General features: G+C 57.5%; 1 protein-coding gene across 1 annotated transcript; it reads right to left on the bottom strand.

Annotated features, from left to right (window-relative positions):
- Positions 1-11,343: 11,343 nt before the first annotated feature.
- Positions 11,344-17,744, bottom strand: TMEM235 (transmembrane protein 235). The gene is given in 8 exon segments (XM_074388017.1): positions 11,344-11,374; positions 11,605-11,655; positions 11,657-11,840; positions 14,384-14,494; positions 14,497-14,529; positions 15,093-15,166; positions 17,184-17,551; positions 17,642-17,744. Coding segments are annotated over 7 exon segments (744 nt in total). The 5' UTR covers positions 17,444-17,551; positions 17,642-17,744.
- Between the last annotated feature and the right edge of the window lie 6,097 nt (positions 17,745-23,841).

Here is a 23,841-nt window from a genome sequence, read left to right as displayed (position 1 = left end):
CCCGCCAGCCCATCCACCTCCCTTCCTTCCCACAGAGGCCTCCGCTCCCCGCCCCCTACTTCCCAGCAGAAGTTCTGGAGCCAGACAATGAGATAAGGGGCTTGTTTTCTAAGGGCAGGAATTCGGTGCAGATTGTGGGACAGGCCAGAAGGGCTCTGGGGAGGGGGGGCAGCAAGCCTGTCCGTCAGATGGGGGTCCGTGGGACCACAGACCCTGCAGGGACTTGTGATTCCCACCCAGCTGAAAGAGGAGAGACAGAGAGCCCCTGAGAGGCCACCTGGCCCCGGATGTCGCTCTGGGGCTCCATCCCCACCCCTACTCACTTCCCCAGCCACGCTGGCCCTCAAGGCCGCAAATGCAACAACTCCTCTCTACCCCGAGCCCAGCCCAGCCCCTGCTATTCCCTCTGTCCAAAGTCGGCTCCATCTTCTAAGCTCAGCCTAATCACTGCTTCCTCCAGGAAGCCTGCCCTGCTCCCTCACTGCCACCCTCTCGTGGCCAGCATCTCGTTCTCCACTCCTGGGACCTGCGCTCTAGAGGGCAGGCCACCTCTGCTCGCCCTAAGTCCCCAGGCCCAACCCGGAGCTGGCCTGTGGTAGAGGCCTGGGCACGACTGAGGTAGGATGGGTGTCCTCCTCACCAGACGCTTGGCCCAGCAGCTGTGGCCCCAGAAAGAGAAGCCGGGGAGAGACAATGGGCACCTGTGCCCCCTGTGTGAGGGAAGCGCACCCCACAGTCTGGGCTGAGTCAGAGCGCACCTCAAAGCCCCGGGTCCCTCAGGGTTCCAAGTGGGGATCAGTAACGATAGTGACAATAACAGCCACAGCTGGGCAGGTCGCCATGGCTCACGCCTGTAATCCCAGCACTTTGTGGGGCTGAAGAAGGAGAACCGCTTGAGTTCAGGAGCTTGAGACCAGCCTGGGCAACGCAGCCAGACCCCGTCTATACCAAAACTACAGAAAAATTAGCCTGTAGTCCCAACTATTTGGGAGGCTGAGGCGGGAGGCTCCCCCATGCCCAGGAGGTCAAGACTGCAGTGAGCTGTAATCACACCACTGTACTCCAGCTTGGGGGACGGAGTGACACCCTGTCTTAAGAAATTAAAAAGTACCCACAGCGCAGTGATCACCCTGGGCTTATGGCGAGCCAGGCACTGGGTGAGCACCAAACACATACGAAGTCACTGAATCCTCACCACAGCCCACTCTGAGGAAACTGAGGCACAAAGAAGCTATGTGGCTTGTCCAAGGCCACACAGCTGGCAAGTGAGGGGCTTGAACTTCAGCACCACGCCGCCCCCATAAAGGCAGCCAGCCCAGGGGCAGGGGCCTATGGAGGAGGGGCTCTCCATTCGCCCTTTTCGCAGTCTCCTGTTAGGCTGGGAGCCGGATGGAGCCATCACCCTGTCCCCTTGCTTGGCACCTGGACAACGATTGGCACACCACAGATGCTCAACAAATCCATACTGAAAACGGTAAGCGATGGGAAGCTGTGTTTTAGGGGCAGCGTGACACGGATTCCAGGATGGCCTCTGGAGACAGCTGTCCCAGCCCCACCCAATTCGTACTCACGTGGCCTCTGGCGGTCCAACAGCTCCCGCGTCTCCCGTTCCCCATCTGCAAGGCGTGGGTAGCAATAGCACTTGTCTCCTGGACTTGGTGGGAAGTTTCACTGAGCTACACATTTGCAAAGGGCCTGGGACAGAGCCCAGCACACAGCAAGTGACACATGAGCATCTTCGCTATAAAAGCTTACCCGGGGCCAGGCCCACACCTGTAATCCCAGCACTTTGGGAGGCCGAGGCAGATGGGTCACCTGAGGTCAGGAGTTCAAGAGCAGCCTGATCAATATGGTGAAACTACGTCTCTACTAAAAATACAAAAATTAACCGGGCGTGGTGGCGCACGCCTGTAGTCCCCGCTACTCGGGAGGCTGAGACAGGAGAATTGCTTGTACCCGTGAGGCGGAGGTTGCCATGAGTCAAGACAGCGCCACTGCACTCCAGCCTGGGCGACAGAGCGAGACTCTGTCTCAAAAAAAACACAAAACAAACAAACAAAAAAACAGCCGGGCGTGGTGGCTGATGCCTGTAATCCCAGCACTTTGGGAGGCCGAGGCGGGCGGATCACGAGGTCAAGAGATCCAGACCATCCCGGCCAACACGGTGAAACCCCGTCTCTACGAAAAATACAAACATTAGCCGGCTGTGGCGGCGGCACCTGTGGTCCCAGCTACTCCGGAGGCGGAGGCAGAAGAATCGCTTGAACCCAGGAGGTGGCGGTTGCAGTGAGCCGAGATTGCTCCACTGGACTCCAGCCTGGCCACAGAGCAAGACTCCGTCTCAAAACAACAACAACGACGACGACGAAAACAACAACAAAGCTCGGCTGGCCTCGGTTTCCCCTTCAATGAGCAGAACCTTACAGTCTACGGTTCGACGTAGCGTGAACTACAACTCCCAGTGCGCCACGGAGCCGTTCGCAGAGGCTCCCGCATGCCCGCCGCCGCGAGAGCGCGCGAACTACAACTCCCAGCGTGCTACGGGGCCGTTCGCAGAGGCTTGCGCATGTCTGCCGCGAGGCAGCGCAAACTACAACTCCCAGCGTGCCACGGGGCCGTTCGCAGGGGCTTGCGCATGTCCGCCGCGAGGCAGCATAAACTACAACTCCCAGCGTGCCGCGGACCCAGCTTCCTGGACCCCTGGTCCAGGGCAGACACTTCCCAGGTCTAGGACTCCTGGCCGCACCCCCCGCCCTTTCTGGGGAGTAGAGTCAGCAGCTTCCGCCGGGTTGGGGAGCCGGGCGCTGCCTGCGCCATGCTCCGCAGACTGGCCGGAGCGGCGACCCCGGTACATGGGGCGCTCTGAGCGCGGGGGTCACGGCCCACGTGGTGGACCTGCACAGCCACACGGTGACCAGGCCTGGGCCGGCTTTGAGGCTCTCTATGGCCAAGGCGGTCATGGGGGACGACGTCTACAGCGAAGGCCGGCGTGAAGGCGACAGCAGAGCGCTGTCCGTGGTGGCCTAGGACTAGGTGGCTCCGCTGGCGCTTAAAACCCATTTATTCCTAATGTTCCATTTTTGGAACGCTAAGCATGTGGAAGGTATTTATGTCCTACTGCTCAAGATCATCGCCAAGGTCTAATGGCAGAAATTCAAAAAATTACAGTCTCCAGCATAAACGGGTTGAATGAGCACCTGCCACAGGACAGCTTACTCTCTGCGTGTGCGCTGCTCAGTCATCCGATTTAGAAATGCAGATTCCGGCCAGGCACGGTGGCTCAAGCCTGTAATCCCAACACTTTGAGAGGCCGAAGTGGGCGGATCACCTGAGGTCAGGAGTTCGAGACCAGCCTAGCCAATATGGTGAAACCCCATCTCTACTAAAAATACAAAATTAGCTGGGCATGGTGGCAGTTGCCTGTAATCCCAGCTACTGAGAAGGCTGAGGCAGGAGAATCACTTGAACCCGGGAGGCAGAGGTTGCAGTGAGCCAGATCACCCCACTGCACTCCAGCCTGGGCAAGAGAGCAAGACTCCATCTCAAAAAAAAAAAAAAAAAAAAGAAAGAAAGAAAGAAAGAAAAGAAATACAGATTCACAGGTCCCACACAGGGCCCACTGAGGAGAACCTGCATTTCTACAGGCTTGTCAGGTGGTTGGGTGGGCCCTGCATTGTCACCCAGCTGTCCCCTGCCCCTGAGATGGGTGATGTCCAGTATTGCAGAGGAGGACTCTGAGAGGTGGAGGGAGGCACTCCAGGCCCCATACCTAGTAAGTGGCAGAACCCAGCTTTGAACCCGGCTCTTCTGAGTGTGAAACCCACGAGGCTGCCTGGGAGCATCGAGCTCAGCCTCTGGCGACACTGGGTGGCAGCTGGATACACGTCAGTCAAAGTGGTTCACTCCCTAGGTTATTAGGGAGTGTTCTCCTGCACTGCACAGAAGGCAAACGGGAAATAGCTGTAGAAAGGGGGAGGCCCTACAGGCTGCACCTCGCAGGGAGGGGTTCTCATAACCTAGGGAGTGTCTCAGGGTACAGCGAACCCCAGCCCCAGCCCTGGGTTGTGAGTTGCCGTAGTGAACCACTTTTGACTGTGGGGGCGCACACCCCTCAGTGGGGCCAGGACAAGCCATGGGGTTGCCGGTGGAGCCCCGAGGGCCTGTCTGCTAAGGGGTTAAGGGATGGCTGGGGCTGAGCATGTATCCAGCTGCCACCCAGTGTTGCCAGAGGCTGAGCTCGATGCTCCCAGGCAGCCTCGAGGGTCAACAAGTCACTGCCACCCTTGAGCTGATGGAATCTCTAGTGGTGCCCTGGGAAGCAGAGGATGGGGACAGGCCTGTTGCTCACGGGGAAGGTTGCAGAGGAGCCCTCTTGCAGGCTGAGTGGAAGCCCCCCAGGCAGGGAAGGGAGTGCCAGCTCACCGGGCAGGGGAGCTTCAGGCTTCAGGAGCAGAAGCTGACTGGTGAGGAAGGTCTTCAGGGTGCAGGTGGGGACGTGGGTGGAGTGAAGCCTGCGGGAGGCTCTGGGGACGGCGGGGGCAGGGAGGGCAGAGGCCAGGTCCTGCCAGCCCTGAGTGTTATGCCAGGGACTTGATGTCACAGTCGGGGGGACCGCAGTGGGCTTTACAGCAACAGCAGGAGCCCTCCTTGCCCTCCAGCTGTACCTTCCTGCCCTGTCCGGCCCCCCAGTCACCCCTCCTGATGAGGAGGGGAAGTCGGCAGAGAAACCACAGGCCCCACCTGCGAAGGACGGAAGGGAAAGGAAGTGAGATCGGCGTGAGGTCTGCCGGGGACTGGGGCAAACCACAAGAGAGGTTCTTAGGGGGAGCAGGGAGGCCATGGCCCAGGGGCGGTGGGGCGCAGAGTTGACTGAGGGGTCTGAGGAGCTGCATGTGGTTGCCAAGCCAGAGCGCGCAGCCGGGGGGCAGGGCTCCAAGCCCACCTGGCTGCTCACCAGAGCCTCAGGCCAGGGTTCTCACCTGGGCTCAGGGTGTGCTCCAGCCCGTGTGACACAGGGAAAGCACCGAAGCGTGGCTGGTGCTGCCGGCCTGAGTGTGTGAGCACAGCGGCGTCCCTGTCCCTCCGAGGAGCTGCAGAGAAAGGCTGCAGAGCTTCTAGGGCTGGAGTGGCCCCTCTGTGCCCTCCAACACTATGGCCAGCCTCATCTCTGGTGAGCGCAGGGCGACTTTTGTCTGCCTGGCGAGTCCTCAGTGCACATGTGTGCTGTGACCGCTCATGGGCCACATCCCGGCACTTCTGTCGAGTTCAGCCCGTGGGGAGCCCTGGAAGAAGGGAGTGGGGGCTGCAGCTCTGCTCCTCCCCAGCTCCTCTTCCGAGGGTCCCCAGGGCCTCTGGGCCAGTGCCAGGCACCTCTCCAAACAACTCTGGCTCTGGGTTCCTGCAGCCACACCTTCCTCTCGCCTTTCGGGCCTGTCCAGGCTTCCCTGCTCCTGCCTCCCTCTGTGAACCGCCCCATGATTAAACATTTGCAATTTCCCAGTGTGCACATGGCATCTATTTCCGGCCAGGGCCTGATGACAGCAGGTGCCTCAGCTGCTCGTCCCCCAAGAGGCAGCATTGCGGCAGCTTCTCCAGCGGGTGACACTCTGCAGAGGGGCCTCAGGACTCAGGTGTGCAGGCTGGGTGTGGCCCCGCCATTCCCAGCACAGGGCCGCCATCCTAGACATGTGTGTTTCATGGGATGGTTTTCTGGCACGTGGTACTGAGGTGTCTCGAAGGTGCTGTTTCCTCGCTGGCCTCAGATACCTGTGAGCTGGCCGTGGCCTTAGGGCTTAGCCTGGCCACGCTGAGCAGGGGCACGTGGCTTCCAGACTCAGTGCCAAGACCTGCCCTCCTTGTCTCAGTGCTGTGTCACTGCCAGCACTGGGGCTCCCAGCTCCTCCTCCCAGGAGTGCCACCTCCACGTCTGGGAGCACGGTGGGGCGGCTCGGGTCAGGAGCAAACACTGCCCACCTGGGGCCCTGGACATCCCCCAGCCAGCACGGGCTGCTCAGGTGCGAACCCACTTCCCAGGCTCCAGGCTGGGACCTGCAGAGGGGAGAAAGAGACAGCCACGGAGAAGCTGGTTGGAACGGTGGCCTCTCCAGGGGAGGAGGGAAGGAGACCAGAGCCCCAGATTTGCCACATGGGGGCGGCAGCGGCTCGGGCTGGCCCCAGGCTGGCCGGCAGACACCTGGGTGGATGCTCGGTCCCTGCTGCCCTCTAGTGGGCACCCGGAGCACTCCTGTGCTCCCGAGGGAGCCAGACAGCAGCACCTGAAGAGTTAACAGGGGAGAGGATCCCAGTGCCCCCCAGTTGAGACGTCTGTCCCAGAACCGAGGAACAGCTCCAAGGCCCAGGCCTGGGGGGAGTAGGCACAGGACTCAGGGTAGGGCTCCTGACTCCAGAGGAGCCCCCCCATTCCGCCAGGAGGTGCCCCTGGACCCCTCAGCCCTTGTTTCCTCCCCAACCTACAGATCGCAGGGGTGCACTCCCACCCCCTCCCAGCCCTGCCCTGCAGCACCCTGGACCTGGCTGAGCTGGAGAGGATGATCACACGGGCATCCGGGGCCCCTGCCAGCAGGTCTGCCAGCTCAGTTACTGGAGAACTGACATGGCAGCTGGGCGCAGGGTCCTCCCCATCAACACCTATGCCAGATGGGCCCGGCTGCCACTGTGCAACCCCCACCAGCCTGAACCTGGCTTCCTGTGCCCCTGGCCCCATCCTGGGGTTCAGTCCCCTCTGATTTGTGCCAGGGCACCCATCAGCCGCCAGACCTGTCACAGGAAGGACAGGTATGATCCTAGGCGAAGACACAAAGGGAATGACCGGCCCAGGTGAGGGCCCCCACCCCCAAGCCCTGAGAGCCGGGCCCCAGAGCAGCACCGGAGCCTGCTGGCCTGGCCTGGAGACGTGCGCCCCACAAGGCTCGTGTGAGTCCTTCCACCTGCTCCTTGCCACCTGGGGGCCAGGTGAGGAGGTCGCAGCATCTGAGCTCTGCTGTTCGCCAGACGCTAGTTAGGCAGCGGCTACCTCTCCAAGCCTTGCGTCCCTCACCTGTGAAATGGGAGCAGTGGCGTCTCCCTCATAAAGTTGTCATGCAGCCTAAGTGAGGTGACATGTATTTACCGTTGGCCCACGGCCAGCGTTTGGCCCGTGGTCAGTTCCTGATGAAACTGAGTTAAATGTGCACCCCCAGCCCCTCCCAGAGCACGGCACGGAGGCTCTGGCACCACGGCCTGACTACTCGGGAGCCCTGATCGCCAGAGCCAGTCACTAGCCAGGTCTCCTGACCCCTTGTGATTCCCCAGGCAGCCAAGCCCAGACCCCTCCTCCCTCCACAACTCCCTCTAGTCTGGCCCCTCTGACTCTGCCTGCACCTCCTCCCCAGGTGCACCTCCTGGCCCAGACCTACTGCGCCTGCGTCCACCTGGACGGGGCCGAGCCGATGACCGTGGCAGTGACCCTGCCTGTACCACCCGTCCGCATCCTGGAGCACTGTGACTCTGTGACAGAGGGAGACCCATCTCTTAAAAAATAGCCCAGGTGGCCGGGCGCGGTGGCTCAAGCCTGTAATCCCAGCACTTTGGGAGGCCGAGGCGGGTGGATCACAAGGTCGAGAGCTCGAGACCAACCTGGTCAACATGGTGAAACCCCGTCTCTACTAAAAATACAAAAAATTAGCTGGGCATGGTGGCACGTGCCTATAATCCCAGCTACTCAGGAGGCTGAGGCAGGAGAATTGCCTGAACCCAGGAGGCGGAGGTTGCGGTGAGCCGAGATCGCGCCATTGCACTCCAGCCTGGGTAACAAGAGCAAAACTCCGTCTCAAAAAAAAAAAAAAAAAAAAAAAAATAGCCCAGGTATGATGGCTCACGCCTGTCATCCCGGCACTTTGGGAGGCCGAGGTGAGTGAATCACTTGAGATCAGGGGTTTGACACCAGCCTGGCCAACTGTGTATATTAAAAAGGAGAATACACCCTGTCTCTCCTAAAAATACAAAAATTAGCTGGGCATGGTGGCATGTATCTGTAATCCCAGCTACTCTGGAGGCTGAGGGAGAATTGCTTGAACCCGGGAGGCAGAGGTTGCACTGAGCCAAGATTGTGCCACTGCACTCCAGCCTGGGCAACAGAGTGAGACTCTGTCTCAAAGTAAACAAATAAAATAAAATATTCTAGGCTGGGTGTGACAGCTCATGCCTGTAATCCCAGCACTTTGGGAGTCCGAGGTAGGCAGATTGCTTGAACCCAGGAGTTCAAGACCAGCCTGGGCAATATGGCAAAACTCTATTTCTACTAAAAAGTACAAAAATTAGCCAGATGTGGCAGCGTGCACCTGCAGACCCAGCTACATGGGAGACCGAGGTGGGAGGATCGCTTGAGCCCAAGAGGTGGAGGTTGCAGTGAGCTGAGATTGTGCCACTGCGCTCCAGCCTGGATGACACAGAGAGACCCCATCTCAAAAAAATAAAAATAAAATATTCAAGGAATTATAAGGCAAGATATAAAGTTTGTCAGGAAACTTGAAACAGTAAGAAGGCCACATGGAAATTCTAGAACTGAAAAATATGATAAGAACCCAGTGGCTAGGTTTAATAGTAGATGAGACACAGCTGGAGAGAGAATTAGTGAAGAGGGAGATAAATCAAAAGAGAAAATATACAGACAAACCAAAAGTGGTTCTTTGAAAATGGTAATAAAATCGATAAACCATTAATAAGACTGATCAAGAACAAGATAAAGGAAGTATAAATAATTTGTAATAATATTAAAAAGAATAAAGATGCTGGGCATGGTGGCTCACACATATAATCCCAGCACTTTGGCAGGCCAAGGTGGGTGGATCACCTGAGGTCAGGAGTTCAACACCAGCCTGGCCAACATGGCAAAACCCTGTTTCTACTAAACATACAAAAATTATCTGGGCCTGGTGGTGTGCACCTGTAATTCCATCTACTCAGCGGGGCTGAAGTAGGAGAATTGCTTGAACCTGGGAGGTGGAGGTGGCAGTGAACTGAGATCCCACCACTGCACTCCAGCCAGGGCAACAGAGCGAGATTCCATCTCAAAAATAATAATAATAATAATAAAACAAAATAAAAAATAAAAATTACCTATATTTTTATCATGCAAGAATAACCACTAATATTTTTTTGTTTATTTCATTCGAGATATGTATATATGTATATGAACCTGTGTGTGTGTATTAAAGATGGGAGATATGCAATCGCTTCGGGGCTTTGGAAAGCCCTTAATAGGAATCCCAGAAGGAGGATTCATTTTAGAATGGTAAAGGAGGGACTTCAGCTTAAGAGTGTTAACTTTGAGATCCCAAGAAGAGGTGGTTAAGAAGCTGCCAGGAATACAAGCGCCGAGCTCAGGAGAGGGCTTGGACTGGAGGCACAGCTCTGAGAAACCACAGCACTGGGGAAATGCTGGAGAGCAGGAGAGGAAGAGCCCCCCCCCCCCACCTGTCCTCCCAAGCTGAGAGGACGTGCCCACAAAGCCAGCCCCCGTTTCCAACACAGAGACCCAGGGACCCCCTATCCCTGTGCTGACCTGGGAATAAGAAGGAGCCCTGCTCTGTCTGCAGATGGCTTCACGGTGGACCAAAACACGTAGGCGGACACGCACGCACACTTGTTCACAGAACACCTCTGGACGGACGGACAGCTGGTGACAGTGTTGGCTCGCCTTTGCGCTGCTTGTGATAGACGGGCATGTGTTACCTATTTTTAAAAGTTCTAAGAAAAATAAAAGGCTTATATGGCACACAGCACAAGTGATTCATGTAAGGACAAACTGGCACAATAATCCCACATGGAATGGTAAACTTTCAAACACCAGGAGGAAGAGGAGGCCCCACTCACCCCCCAGCTTTGTCCTCACTGGGCCCCACCGAAACCGTGTCACCCCCTTGAGACCCCAGGAGCTTCCTGAACCTCTGAATCAATAAAGAGACCTAGGGGTGGGACGGGGCCGGCAGGGAGACCAAGCCAAGAGAGGCCACCACCTTCCCTAGCGCACCTCTCAAGACTTGGGAAGGGCCCCCAAACCCCAAACAGGCCACTGCACAGGCCCTGGGAACCCTTCTCGTGCCGCTGCCTCAAGTGTCCATCTGCGTAACGATGGGTGTGGCCCAGCCTTTGTGGCCCCAGGCGACTCAAGTGTGTGAGAACTGTCTCCCGCTGGGACCAGCAGCGGGCCTACGGGCCTGGGCCTGCAAGCTGAGCCCCTCCCGCCTGTGGTTCTGCCCTCTATTTAACAAGCCTGGATCTCAAACTGCAGGCCCAGCCTTGCGCCACCCTAGGCAGCGCTGGCCCCTGTGGCCAGTAAGCCCCCTTAGCCAGGTCCACTTTGAGGCAGGCAAGGAGTGGTCCCAAACTCCTCCACCATGGAGTGACACCCCCACCCCACCCTTCAGGGACTTCCACCTCTGTCAGCTCCACACCTCCCCCAGGTTGCTGCAGAGAGGAAGGGTTAGGGCCGGAAGCAGCGGCGGCCAGTGCCAGGACAAGAACAGAGGTCTGTGCGCCTGCTCTGCCCAGAAGCGCTCGGTGAAAAGCACCTAGCAGGCCTGAAGACACGGGAGGGGGTGGGGGGCACATCTGGCTTGGTCCGATCCTCGCCCCCGATACCTGCAAATTGCAGGGGCCTCTCATGCCCTCTTAGCTCTTCCCCACCAAGCCTGCCCTCCCGGGAGAGTGAACAGAACTGAGGCCTCGGAGGCCACGGCCTGAGACGGCATCTCTCTGGCTCCAGGTGACCTGGGTGGGTGTCTCTGCCGCTCTGGGCCTCCGTCCTCCCTCTGTGAAATGGATGGATATCCATTTAGTAGGGCCACTGCGGGACTGGAGAGTAGCCTGGCGCCCAGCGCCGCGGCATTTAACAGAGACCTCCTTTTCTCCCAGGGATACCCCGGGAATGGAGGCAGCAGTGGCTCTTGTGCCTGCCGGGGGAGGGGCAAGTTCAGGCCACACTCTTTTTTTTTTTTTTTTTTTTTTTTGAGACGGAGTTTCGCTCTTGTTACCCAGGCTGGAGTGCAATGGCGCGATCTCGGCTCACCGCAACCTCCGCCTCCTGGGTTCAGGCAATTCTCCTGCCTCAGCCTCCTGAGTAGCTGGGATTACAGGCACGCGCCACCACGCCCAGCTAATGTTTTGTATTTTTAGTAGAGACGGGGTTTCACCATGTTGACCAGGATGGTCTCGATCTCTCGACCTCGTGATCCACCCGCCTCGGCCTCCCAAAGTGCTGGGATTACAGGCTTGAGCCACCGCGCCCGGCCAGGCCACACTCTTAAGAGGCACCCCCACCCAACTCTGCCTCACCTAGATCACTTACTTCCTCTTTTCTGAACTCTTCTCATCACTAAGGGGTGGTTAAACCAGTTAGTCCAGGGCAGGGGGGCCTCCCCAAACATCTAGGGAGACACACAAGGAGCTGGATTCTTGGCTCTGCCCCACCCCTTTTTACCCGCAGGGCTCCTTCCTGGCCAGGACCCCAGCCAGGCCCAGGGAAGGGATTTCCAGCCTCTCACGGGGCCCTGGCCCTGACCGCCCAATCCGGGACGTACAAAGGGAAGCTCAGCCACCTCTCACCTCCCTCCCACCTGCTGGGGACTCAGATGACCACAGAGTGGGGGTCTCAGCGGCTGAGACCAGGAGGGCTCCGTCGAGGGCCTCCGACGTGCAGAAGCCCCAGGCCAGGGCCAGGGACCAGCCGAAGCTGATGCAAACACCCCGCACGTGCTTCGGGCCGTACTGCCGTGCAGTCTCCGTGAAGGCCGGGTGCGTGTACCTGACGTAGATGCTGACCCCTGCCAGGGTCAGGGCACCTGGGGGAGACATGGGAGGGCGGCTGCTCCGTGTCTGCTCCGACAGGCTCGGGCGGTCCTGCAGACATCGCCTGGAGCCCAGCCACACTGGCATTCAGGCAGAGCCGCAGGCTGCGTACCACCCTTCCTGTGCTGGTTACTCTCCCAGACACCCCTCCTGCTTGGGTCTGGACGGGGCTACAGCTGCTCAACTGCATGTCGGGGAGTGGAGCTTTAAGAGGCTCCAATTCAGTCCTCAAACCCCAGAGACCTCATCTTGCAAAGCCTCCTTCAAACAGCACCACCTGCCCCTCCCCGCTCACAGAACTGCCCCCCCACACCCTGCATCCTCCGTGGACCCCAGCACACATGCACACGCACACAGACATACACGTACACATTTACACACATCCACACACATCCACGTGCACACACCTGTACACAATCCAACACACACGTACACATGCACACCCACACATGCACACCCACCTCCCGCCTCACACCTCCTGCAGGAGGCCTCGCCAGGGGGCGCCTGCAACCTCAATCTGGGCAACTCTAGAGAACTCTGTCACCCCAGGCCCTGTCGGTCCTTCAGGCTCTCCATGATCCTGTCTCGGGGAAGGGCGCTCAGTCCATCTGGGAACCTCCATCTCATTCCCCATCCTTGCAGTGCTAGTGAGGGGTGAGGGGCGGGCTGACCCTAGGCAGGTGCCCTTGGTGTGACATCCTGAGAGCCCTCTGCTTCCGCCCGCAGCTGACCCTTATTCTCAGAGTGGAGGCCCCCCTCTGCCTGGGGAAGCTGGAGTCCCAGTGGAGCCCCCACCCACCCACCAGCCGCCTCCAGACCCTCTGCCCCCTAGCCGGTGCCTTCACTCCCAGGCAAAACACAGATACTACGTTCTCCATCACCGTCTCCCGGTTACAACCCCAACCCCCTCCCTCCCGTCAGCATCTCCCTGTTACAACTCCACCCCAATCACTCCTGTCACCAGCTCTCCAGGGTCCTCTTAATTGGATTCTGAAAACTCCCAGATGGGCCCACGGTCAGGTCATTTGGATGCTTCCTGACTTCATTGTCTAGAGGAGCCCTTGGCTTCAATGCTGTTCTCCTGTGGCCTGTGACCAGCACCAAGGCTGCTGGTTTCCCCAATCTCTGCTCCCAGCTGGGCCTCCTCAGTGACAGAGGCCTCCCCAAAAGCCCAGAGAAGCAGGGAGGGCGCCCCCAGCCCTGGGCGGTCTGCTCCTTGTGGCCACAACCTTGATGGTGGAGCTGGCCTGAGACACCAGGCCTGGCTCGGGCTGGCCCTGGATGATGGAGGCGGCTGAGGACGGGCTGTCAGGAGCCCCCAGTCCATCTCCAGGCACAGCCAGTGCTGGGCAGTGCGTGGAAACTGAGGAGACGGCACCGGGAGGGGCGAAGGGGAGCCCAGGACCTCATCGGCCTCGGCCTCGGATCTCTCACTTGTAGCTGGGACTGGGGAGCCTTCGGGGGAGCACATGGCCCAGCACCCGGCAGGCAGCGGGAACTGGAGCCATGTCAGCTGATGGGTGGTTACCAGTTACAGTCTCAGCTTATGCCGGGGTCAGTGCTGAAGCCTCTGGTGCCCTGTCCCACCTGCCTTCATTCCTGGCCCTGCCTCGTCTGTGCCAAACCCGTGTGCCCTTCCTCCTCCCAGCAGGACAGTCTGGGAAGGAGAAGGCAGTGATGAGGGGCTTTCCCCAGGCCCCCAGCATGATCTGATGCAGCAGAGCAGACCCTGGCTCGCCCTGGAGGCCCTTATGCCCGCCATGCCAAGAACCTTGGACCCTGGTGCTCCTGCCCACCCCGGGCTCTGGCCCAGAAGCCCTGCTCCTATCATGGTGCTATGGTTTGGCACCCGGCCCAAATCCCATGTCGAAGGGTAATCCCGTGTTGAAGGCGGGGCCTGGTGGGAGGTGATTGGATTGTGGCGGTGGCTTCTCGGGAATGGGTTAGCACCGTTCCCCTTGGCGCTGTTCTCTGGATAGTCAGTTCTGAGATCTGGTTGTTTAAAAGTGTGTTGCACCTCCCCACTCTCTCTTCCTCCTGTTCCAGCCATGGGAAACGCTGGCTCCCCACCTTGGCCTTCCACCCATGATTGCCATTTTCCTGAGGCCTCCCCAGAAGCTGAGCAGATGTCAGTATCACGCTTCCCCTACAGCATGCGAAATCATGAGCCAGTTAAACCTCTTCTCTTTATAAGCCCAGCTAATTTTTGTATTTTTAGTAAAGATGGGGTTTCGCCATGTTGGTCAGGCTGGTCTTGAACTCCTGACCTCAGGTGATCCACCCACCTTAGCCTCCCAAAGCACTGGGATTACAGGCGTGAGCCACCGCGCCCAGCCTAAACCTCTTTTCTTCATAAATTATTCAGCCTCAGGCATTTCTTTGTGGCAATGGGAGAACAACTACACATGCCTACCTTCTGGAACCACAGGGAGCTGCCTGCCATGGCTCCATCCCCAGCTCAGCGGGGGACAAGGACAACAGAAGAAGCAGCACCCACTCCTAGGACCTGTGGCCCAGCTCCCATCTTTGAAGCCACTCCCCCAGGGCCCCAGCAGGAAGCAGCAGCGGGTGGAGAGCAGCAGAGGCGCTCTCTGGGCCAGGGAGCTGAGCAGTCCACAGATCCAGCCACACACAGGAAGGAGCAGCTCAGGGGCAGGAACACCATGACCACACCGTGCAGTGCTGCGGGAGAGGGGGCTCGCGTGAGAGGGTCCCCGTGGGCCCTTCAGCACCTGTGTGCCGGAGGACAGCAACTTGCTGTCCCACCTTCTAAGAAAAGCAGCTGGCACATCTCTCTGTGAAAACCAGTGGACCCTCCCAGTGGCGCCCTCTCACCCTGGCAGGGGCTTCCTGAGGCTAGGAGAGGGAGTTGTCCCCAGCACCCTGCCAACCCCCATTCTGGAGCCTCACATGTCCCTCAACCCTACAGGTGGGAGGCGCCAGAAATGGGGAGCCGGGAGTCTGCAGGGCCCGCAGGATCCAGCCACGCTTGGAGCTGCCTGGTTTCCCCAACAACAAAGGAGTGAGCATCGCCACTGAGAGGGAAACTGAGACAGGGGAAGAACAGGACAGGCTGGGAGCCGGGCCCCTGTGGCTAGGGACAGCAGGTATGTGTGGAAACCTCCTCGGGGAAATGTAGGGGCCGGTGGAAGCAGTGCTGTGGGGTGGGGATGGGGGTGGCTGGGATCCAGCCTTGCCTGAATATTCAGGAAGGAAGGGAAGGTGGCCCCCCCCCCAGGACTCACGGATGAGGTGCTGCACTGAGGCAGAGGCGGAGGCGTCCAGGCTCTCACTGGCGAAGCTATGCAGCTGTTCTGTCCTGGGAAACAGAAGACTCAGCTTGGGGCCCAGACGCCAGGGGCACCCAGCAGCCCGCCCGAGCCCAGGGGACCCCCCGGCACCACAGGGCCCTGCCATGTTCTGTCTCCTACTGAAACTCGGAGCTGAGACTCCAAGCGGGATGGAAGGTCTGACACCTTTTGTCTTGTTTATTTTCACGTGCATGGGACACCTGCACAGATGCCATGTTTAAAATTTCAAATGCTCCATGGAGGCCCCCCAGGGCGCCTCAGACAGGGGTCCCTGTAATCCATGTGTGTGTGGAAGTCAGGCTTTCCCTGAAAGGAAAAAGGTGTGTGTGAAATGGGCTCACTGGGCAGCCTCCCCGGAATCATCGTGACTCCCGTCACGTGGGCATACGTGCTGATTCTCACACGTGTGAAGAGCCACTGGCCTACACATGCCTGTCAGGAGGGCTTTTTTTTTTTTTTTTTTGGAGACACAGTCGGGCTCTGTTGTCCAGGCTGGAGTGCAGTGGTGCAATCTCGGCTCACCGCAACCTCCACCTCTCAGGTTCAAGCAATTCTCCAGCCTCAGCCTCTCAAGTAGCTGCACCACCACGCCGCCCCGCTAATTTTTGTATATTTAGTAGAGACAGGGTTTCACCATGTTGGCCAGGCTGGTCTCCAACTCTTGGCCTCAAGTGATCCACCCGCCTAGGTCTCCCAAGGTGCTGGGATTACAGGCGCAACCCACCGCGCCTGGCCATGTAAGGAGGTCTTTGGAGGAGAACAGCTAGGCGGTCTGTTGGATGGATGAACACGCGGCTCCTAACTCCCCCCCAGGTGCACTTAGGAAGCCACAGCACACGCGCACCACCCACGCATGCGCTCACATACAAGCTGACACTCACATGCACACTGACATGCTCACACGCACTCATTCACATGCACACACAATTGCACACACACAGATACAATATTTACAAACACAGCTGGGTGCTCACACATGTTCATGTTCAGCACATGCAGACACATTCATACGCACATGTAGGCACACTCACACACGCACATGCACTCACACACATCCCTGCCCTGCCAGCGCTCGCCCTGTGCAGGGGAAGCTCCCCGGGCTAGCCCCAGCTCCTGAGGAGGGAGCCGGGGGAATGGAGGGGCCCTGGGGACCCTCCAGCCTGCTGGAATCCTGAAGCCTCTGCACACATTTGGAACCCCTGCCCTCACCCCTGCGGTCTCCGGTGTGTGGAGAGCAGCTCTGACGGTGCCTGCCAGGGTAAGGGACAAGGGGCTGCCAGGCCCACACCCCTAGGAAGGTGATCCGGAAACAACCCGTGGCCACTTGGATGAGCACCCCCAGCTACACACATGGGGCTTCCCACCTCCCCACTCCGCACCCCCGACCCCGCCACAGCCCGCTCCTCCGGCTGAGGCGCCCTGATCAGAGCTCCCTCCCTCCTGCAGCCCCCAGGCTGCCATTGCAACAGCTGTGGGGGGAGACGCTGGGTGATGGGGAGGGAACTGAGAGACCCCATGGGGCAGAGTGGGATGCAAGGGAGGGGTTCTGGGAGGGGGTCTGGCAGGGCGACGCGGCGGGGCGGGGCGGGGGTCAGAGGGGAGAGGGCGGGGCGACACGGACGGGGTGGGGGTCAGAGGGGAGAGGTCGCGAAGGGAGGAGGGCGGGCGGGGCGGCCGGTTACTTCGCGGATGCGCCAGAGCCCCGAGTTCGAGGAGAGCTGCTCTGCGCTCCCCGGCCCGGAGCTGCGGTCGCCGGCGTCCGCCACCTCCAGGATGTACCAGCAGTCGCTGGCGACCGCAGCTGCCAGGAGCTCGAAGCTGAGCAGCGCGCCCAGCGGGGTTAGGACCAGGGTCGGCGGGGGATGCGCGGAGCCAGGGCGCTGGGGCGTGGCAGCCGGGGGGCGCGCGGGAGCCGGGGGCGGGGGGCAGGCGTTTCCCGCAGGCTCTTCTGGGTCCGTCCCGGCTCCCGCCCGCGCGGTGGCCTTGCGGGGCCCCTGGGTCGCAGGGAGGTAAGATCCACCTCACCTCTCTGCGGTGGCCGAGCTCCCCGCTGGGCGAAAGGAGAGGAAGTCGGGAGTCGCGCGGCGAACCCGGGACCTGGGCTCCGGTCCCAGCGCCCGCACGGGCTGGCCGGGTCCCTGGGCTCGTTCCTCAATCTGTGAACTCTCGGCTCTTCGGCAGCCAAACGGGAAGCACCTGCCCGGCCCTGCTGTGCGGGGCTGCGGAGGAGGAGGAAGGGGCCGCCAGAGGCCGAGGGCAGCAGGACCCCGCGCTGCTGGAAGCATAGGAGCCTGGCCCGGGCTGGCCCTGGGTCCTGGTCTGTATCAGTCCCGAGGACCAAGCCGAAGGCATCGGTAACGTGCAGTGAGTGAGCCCCGTGGCTGCGCCGGAGGCTGCGGAAGGAAAAGACCCTGCTTTAGATTGGCTCCTAATTACGAACGCTCCCTCCAGCAAGGCCGGCCTCTGCCTCTCCAGCCACTCACCGAGCAAACAGGCAGAAAGAACCTTCTAGGACAGGCGTTGGGTGCCACTGGGGGTAGGAGGCAGAGGAGCCGCGGAGAGGCCCCCCGCCCGGCCCTGCGGGGAGCCTCTCATCCGGAGTAGTCAGATGAGCACTCCCCCTGGGGGCAGCCATGCAGGTGGAAGGGACAGGCGGCAGCCATCGCGGGACGCCTGGGGTTAAATCTTAAACGAAGGAGAGGCTTCCTTTGGGTCGCTACACAGGGCTGGGCAGAGCCTGCAGAGAGGGGGTCAGAGGTTTGAGGACATCCTCCCCGATGGTGGCCCTTTGAGGTCAAGCCAAAGCTCTCCTCTGGGGGTGTTTTGGCCACCTTTTCCTCTGCTGGGCTCTTGTTGGTTTGAGGATTATAGTCAGGAAGGAAAAACCATCTTAGCAGTTACTGAAACAGTATTTCAAACGGAGTTGAGACCGAGTGACAGAATGGCTCAGGTGTTTTGTAGCTGTCCTCACCTGCAGCACCAAAGACTGTTGCTGCAGTGGATGGCTCTGGGGTTTTCCGGCCCCCCTTGGAGCTGGGGCTTCCCTGACCACAGCTCCTCTCTAGGAGCCCTGTGGCATCCAGCAGCCCTGCTCTCCAGGGGTGTGGGAGAGCATGTTAGACCTGGAAGGTGAAAGAACTCAACGGGTACTCAGAGAGTAGCAGCCGCTATGAAGGCAGGAGGAATAGGGATGGGGGGTAGGGCCTCTTTCCCTCCCTAAACTGACTACAGCTGGGGAAGGAACGGTGGCTAATGAAAACTCGTGGTACTCTAACACTGACGCCACAATACAGCGATATAACAAGAATCAATATTGCGCCGGGCGCGGTGGCTCAAGCCTGTAATCCCAGCACTTTGGGAGGCCGAGACGGGTGGATCACGCGGTCGAGAGATCGAGACCAGCCTGGTCAACATGGTGAAACCCCGTCTCTACTAAAAATACAAAAAAAAAAAAACTAGCTGGGCATGGTGGCACATGCCTGTAATCCCAGCTACTCAGGAGGCTGAGGCAGGAGAATTGCCTGAACCCAGGAGGCGGAGGTTGCGGTGAGCCGAGATCGCGCCATTGCACTCCAGCCTGGGTAACTAGAGCGAAACTCCGTCTCAAAAAAAAAAAAAAAAAAAAAAAAAAGAATCAATATTGCTTTGGTTCGGTCGACACCTTTGTGCATGTGCAAGGCACGAACTGACTGGGCGGGAAGAACAGAGGCACCCGGTTTGGGCTGCGTGCCCCACCTGCATCCTCCCAATGACTTCCCTTCTCTCTGTTTTTTATTTATTTATTTTTTTAGAGACATGGTCTCCCTTTGCTGCTCAGGCTGGTCTCGAACTCCAGGGTTCAAGTGATCCTCCTGCCTTGGCTTCCCAAAGTGCTGGAATTACAGGCTTGAGCCATTGCACCCGGCTTCCCCTTCTCTTGAGCTGAGGGCTGGTTTCAGAAGCTCTGTTATTGCACCTACATAAAGTTTAAGTAGGGCCAGATGTGGTGGCTCGTACCTGTGGTCTCAGCTACGGGGGAGGCCAAGGTGAAAGGATCGATTGAGCCCAGGCAGGAGGCGGAGGCTGCAGTGAGCTGTGGCTGTGATCAACAGAATGAGATCTTGTCTTATTTAAAAAAAAAAAAAGAAAGAAAGAAAAAAGGCCAGGTTGGGTGGCTCACGCCTATAATCTCAGCACTTTTGGAGGCCGAGGCAGGCAGAACACTTGAGGTCAGGAGTTCAAGACCAGCCTGGCCAACATGGCGAAACCCTGTCTCTATTAACAATACAAAAATTAGCCAGGTGTGGTGGCTCCTGCCTGTAGTCCCAGCTACTCAGGAGGCTGAGGCAGGAGAATCGCTTGAACCTCCCAGGTGGAGGTTGCAGTGAGCCGAGATCACACCACTGCACTCCAGCCTGGGTGACAGAGCAAGACTCCATCTCAAAAAAAAAAGAAAGAAAAAGGAAAAAAAAACAGCTTAATGCCACTGTAATCTAGAAGGAGGTTTCAGCACCACAGAGCCGCGTCTCTGTAGAAAAGATGTGTGTTTCACTCGTGCTGCAGGCCTGTGAGACAAGCCACGTTAGCATCTATGCGCCATCTGTGTGAGAAAGCCTGGGTTCAGTGTTTCCAACCCTAGATGTGCAGCTGGAACCACTGATTAAATTGTCCCCTAGGCATTAGGCACCAGTCTTCGAGGGGCTACTCTGATGAATTCTGCTAGCATATTTCCCTTGAAATGGACCCAAATTATACCTTGGTCCAGTGTGAAAAGGCACTGCTTGAGAACAACCCATTATTTTTCACCATTCATCTTTCTTTCATCAACTTGGAACGCCAAGCCTGTCCCTAGGCTGTCAGGCCCTCTTCAAAGCCCGCGTCAGACCACTACCGCTGCAGTCGGGCACAATAGGCTTTTGATAGACATAATTCCAGTTATAAGTGACAAAAAACAAAGCTGCATCCAAGCCTTTTTTTTTTTTTTTTTCTTCCAGAGATGAAATCTTGCTCTGTCGCCAGGCTAGAGTGGTGCAGTTGTGTGATCACGGCTCACTGCAGCATCAACCTCCTAGGTATGAGCAATTCTCCCACCTCAGCCTCCAGAGTAGCTGGGACCACAGGCACATCACACCATGCCGGGATAATTTTTTAAATTATTATTTTGGTAGACACAGGGTCTTGCTTTGTTACCCAGGCTGGTCTCAAACTCCTGGCCTCAAGCAATCCTCCCAACTTGGCTTCCCAAAGTGCTGGGATTACAGGTGTGAGCCACCACACCCTGCCTCTCTTATTTTTATTTATTTATTTATTTATTTATTTATTTATTTACTTAGACAGAGTCTGGCTCTGTTGCCCAGGCTGGAGTGCAGTGGCTGATCTTGGCTCATTGTAACCTCTGCCTCCCAGGTTCAAGCAATTCTCCTACCTCAGCCTCCCAAATAGCTGGGACTACGGGCACCCACCACCACTCCCGGCTTTTTTTTTTTTTTAATATATTTTTAGTAGAGGCAGAGTTTCACCATGTTGGCCAGGCTGGTCTTGAATCCTGACCTCAACTGATCACCCACCTCGGCCTCCTAAAGTGCTGGGATTACAAGCATAAGCCACTGCACCCAGCCCTGGGTCTCTTCTTTCAAACTCCTATTTAACTACTTGGAGCCAGCAGCTGAAGGACCAGCAGGTCTGGCCCTTGTGATGCCAGTGGGCAGAGCCCTCTGCTCCAGGCTGATGACATCATCTGCCACCTCCACCACAGGGCTGGGGAAGCAGCTGGAGCTGAGGCTGAGTCACTGTCAGAGTAGCTCAGTGTCAACTGATTTCACTGCATTTGGCAAATGTCCCCCCACAGAAAATGAACCTAAGTTTCCCTGCCCAACAGGTTAATTCATTCACTCGGGACATTAGGAAGCGAATCCCCTCAGTAGACTCAAAGCCACTGTTCCAGTCAAAACCCAGCATTCTAAGGCCTCTTAGGTGGGTCAGGCCACAGGTTGGAATCACGTACTTTTTCATTTCTCGTGGACATTGGTATCATGAGATGTGACCATGATTGGGAGGCAGCCGAAGAGCTAGGAGGTCTCAACTCCAAGGCCTATGAGGGGCTCCGCACGGCCACCCAGACTTCCCCAGCACCTGCCTAGCCAGTCTGGCAGCCCGAAGGGGACAGGGTTCTGCTCTCAGGGAGGCAGACAGGCACCTCCCAGCCCACATGGGGTTTCTAAGGGACAAGCTTCTCGGACAGCCGTGCTTTGGGCACTGCAGCACCTTCTCCGCGTCCTGGGTGATGGCTGGAAATGATAACCTGGAGGAATAACTTCCTCAAAGGGAAATGACTTCGTGTTTTCTAGAGTGAAAGTTCCTCCCCGGACAAAGCTGGGACCTGCACTGGCTTTGAGTGACTGAATGTCTTTCTGGGAGACAAGCAGGCAGTGCCCTAGGCTGCAGGGCCTCGCTGACATCTCCCCGGAACCAGCCTGTGCGACCCACTGCAGAGCACACCTGCAGTGCCCGGGACGTGCGCTTCTGTCCCCTCCGGCCTGTGCATCTTCCTGGCCCCGCTTGCAGCCTGCTACATGTGCCAGGACCGACAGCTGTGCAGGAACGCCCTTTCCTGTGGCATCCAGGGTGGAGCTCACCGTCTTCTCGGTACTCCTGCACACACCAGCCACACATGTGCAGATGTGCATGGCTATCTGCTGACCTGTCTTCCCACAGTTCAGAAAACCAGACCCCTGGGAGCTCACTGCCAAGAGTTGTTCCGGCTTCGATTCAGGACCTGGCACCTGGCACACAGCAGGTACACTCACAAATACTTGAGTGAACAAATAGATGTCACCCCTTTGGGAATAATGTGGACATTCTGGAAGTCAAGGCCCCGTTTGGTCCCATCCAGCTGAAAACTGTGCAAATAACGTAAGCCAAGCCCAGTGGAGAAAATCTGCAGCTTAGCTGGTCCTTGGCTTTGTTGAGGTAGATTCATCTGAGTCAGGAAACCCTTCGTGGTGGCAAGACGGGCTTGGGGCAAGCTGGGCTGCACAACTCCTCCTCTCCACACAGGCCGTGGGTGTTGAAAGTGAACACAGCGTAGTCCTTACAATGGGGAAAAGGAGGGGAATGGTATGCGGGACCCCCTGTACTAGCCTTACAACTCCCTGCGAACTTGCATTTCAAAATAAAAGGTTAAAATGTACAGTGAGGATCTACGGAAGCCTTGGGGAGGTGTCAGCTCCATATGGCAGCCTTTTGGACAAAGCTGTCTGAAAATGGAACGGGGTGCTTTAAAGATAGCCGGGCACAGCCACACCCCCAAGCTGGCAGTGTCTTTCAGCAGTGAGGGCCCAGCTCTGGGGCCAGATTGCCTGGATTCAAATCCCAACCCTAAAACTTACTTGTTCTATTGTCTTGGACAAGTTATTTCACCTCTAAAAAATCTACATTCTGCATTTAAAAAAATGGCAGCTAGGCCAGGTGCAGTGGCTCATGCCTGTAATATCAACAATTTGGATGCTGAAGCAGGATGATCACTTCAGGCCAGGAGTTTGAGACCAGTCTGGGCAACAAAGTGAGATCCCATCTGTATAAAAAAATTGTTTTCAATTAGCCAGGTGTGATGGCGTGCGCCTGTAGTCCCAGCTTCTTGGAAGGCTGAGGTGGGAGGTTTGCTTGAACCCAAGAATTTGAGGTTGCAGTGAGCTATGATCATGCCACTGCACTCCAGCCTGGGAGGGCAAGGCCTTGTCTCCAAAAAAAAAAAAAAAAAAAAAAAATAGATAAAACCACATTAGACTTTTACTGGCAATCGTGAGTTATTCCTTCCGCATGGCAGCAGCCTGCCATGGGGTTCCAATTTGGCTTGCTGGTCTCTTCTGGGCAGTGGGCAGGGCCGTCTCTGCTTTCCAGGGTGGCGGGTGGCCCGAAGGGTTCTAACCTGCCATTGGAACCTCATCGACAGCCCCGGACCCTCCACTCACAACCCTTCCCAGACTCCACTGCGACTTAAAGAACCTGAATTATGGACACATGGACACATATCTGAAGGAAAGCCTAGGCAGTTGCCGTTAGATGAGGGCCTATGGCTTTATTAACAGATATCGATGAAGCTTTCAGGTGCTGGCAGCCAAGAGGGTCCAGTTTTAAGAATGGCCTTTAAGGAAAAGCCGTGGCAGACCGGCTGAGAGTGGGGGATCCAGCTGAGCCCTGCCCATAGCACAGGCCGGCGCTGGCAGAAGCTGAGGTCCACATCACCCCCTGGTGTGCAAAGGAGGTGAAGATAAAACCATTATTTTCCAGTTTCTCCACAAAGCCAATTTCTAAGCAACAGTTATTATCCATTTACAGACCGGCACAAATATCAAAAATAAGCAGCCTAGGTGAGTACAGAGGCTGGAGTGCGTTTTCTGCCAACACAAACCACTGTGATATTCTCTAAGTTCAGAGGGAAAAATATTCTCTCAGGCCCTGACTCATATGTGGCAGAAATAAGTGAGTCTGAGGTGCATTTTCACAGCTGTTCCTACCTAGAAGGAGCCCGGGTGATACAAACAGGTCTGGGGTTCGTGGCTCTGGTGAGCACCCAGGGCCAACTGCGTCTTTTCCAGGACGCTCATCCTCACTGGGGCTGTCTGAGGAGATGGCTGTTGGCAGGCTAGAGACCACAATGAAAAACCGACAAAATTTTAAAAACCCAGTAGGGTCTGCAGCAGTG

The sequence above is a fragment of the Saimiri boliviensis genome, chromosome 17 (assembly GCF_048565385.1).
Source record: "Saimiri boliviensis isolate mSaiBol1 chromosome 17, mSaiBol1.pri, whole genome shotgun sequence".
Lineage (NCBI taxonomy): Eukaryota > Metazoa > Chordata > Mammalia > Primates > Cebidae > Saimiri > Saimiri boliviensis.
The sequence above is the reverse complement of the archived record's forward strand: the minus strand, read 5'-3'. Positions and strand labels throughout refer to the sequence as shown.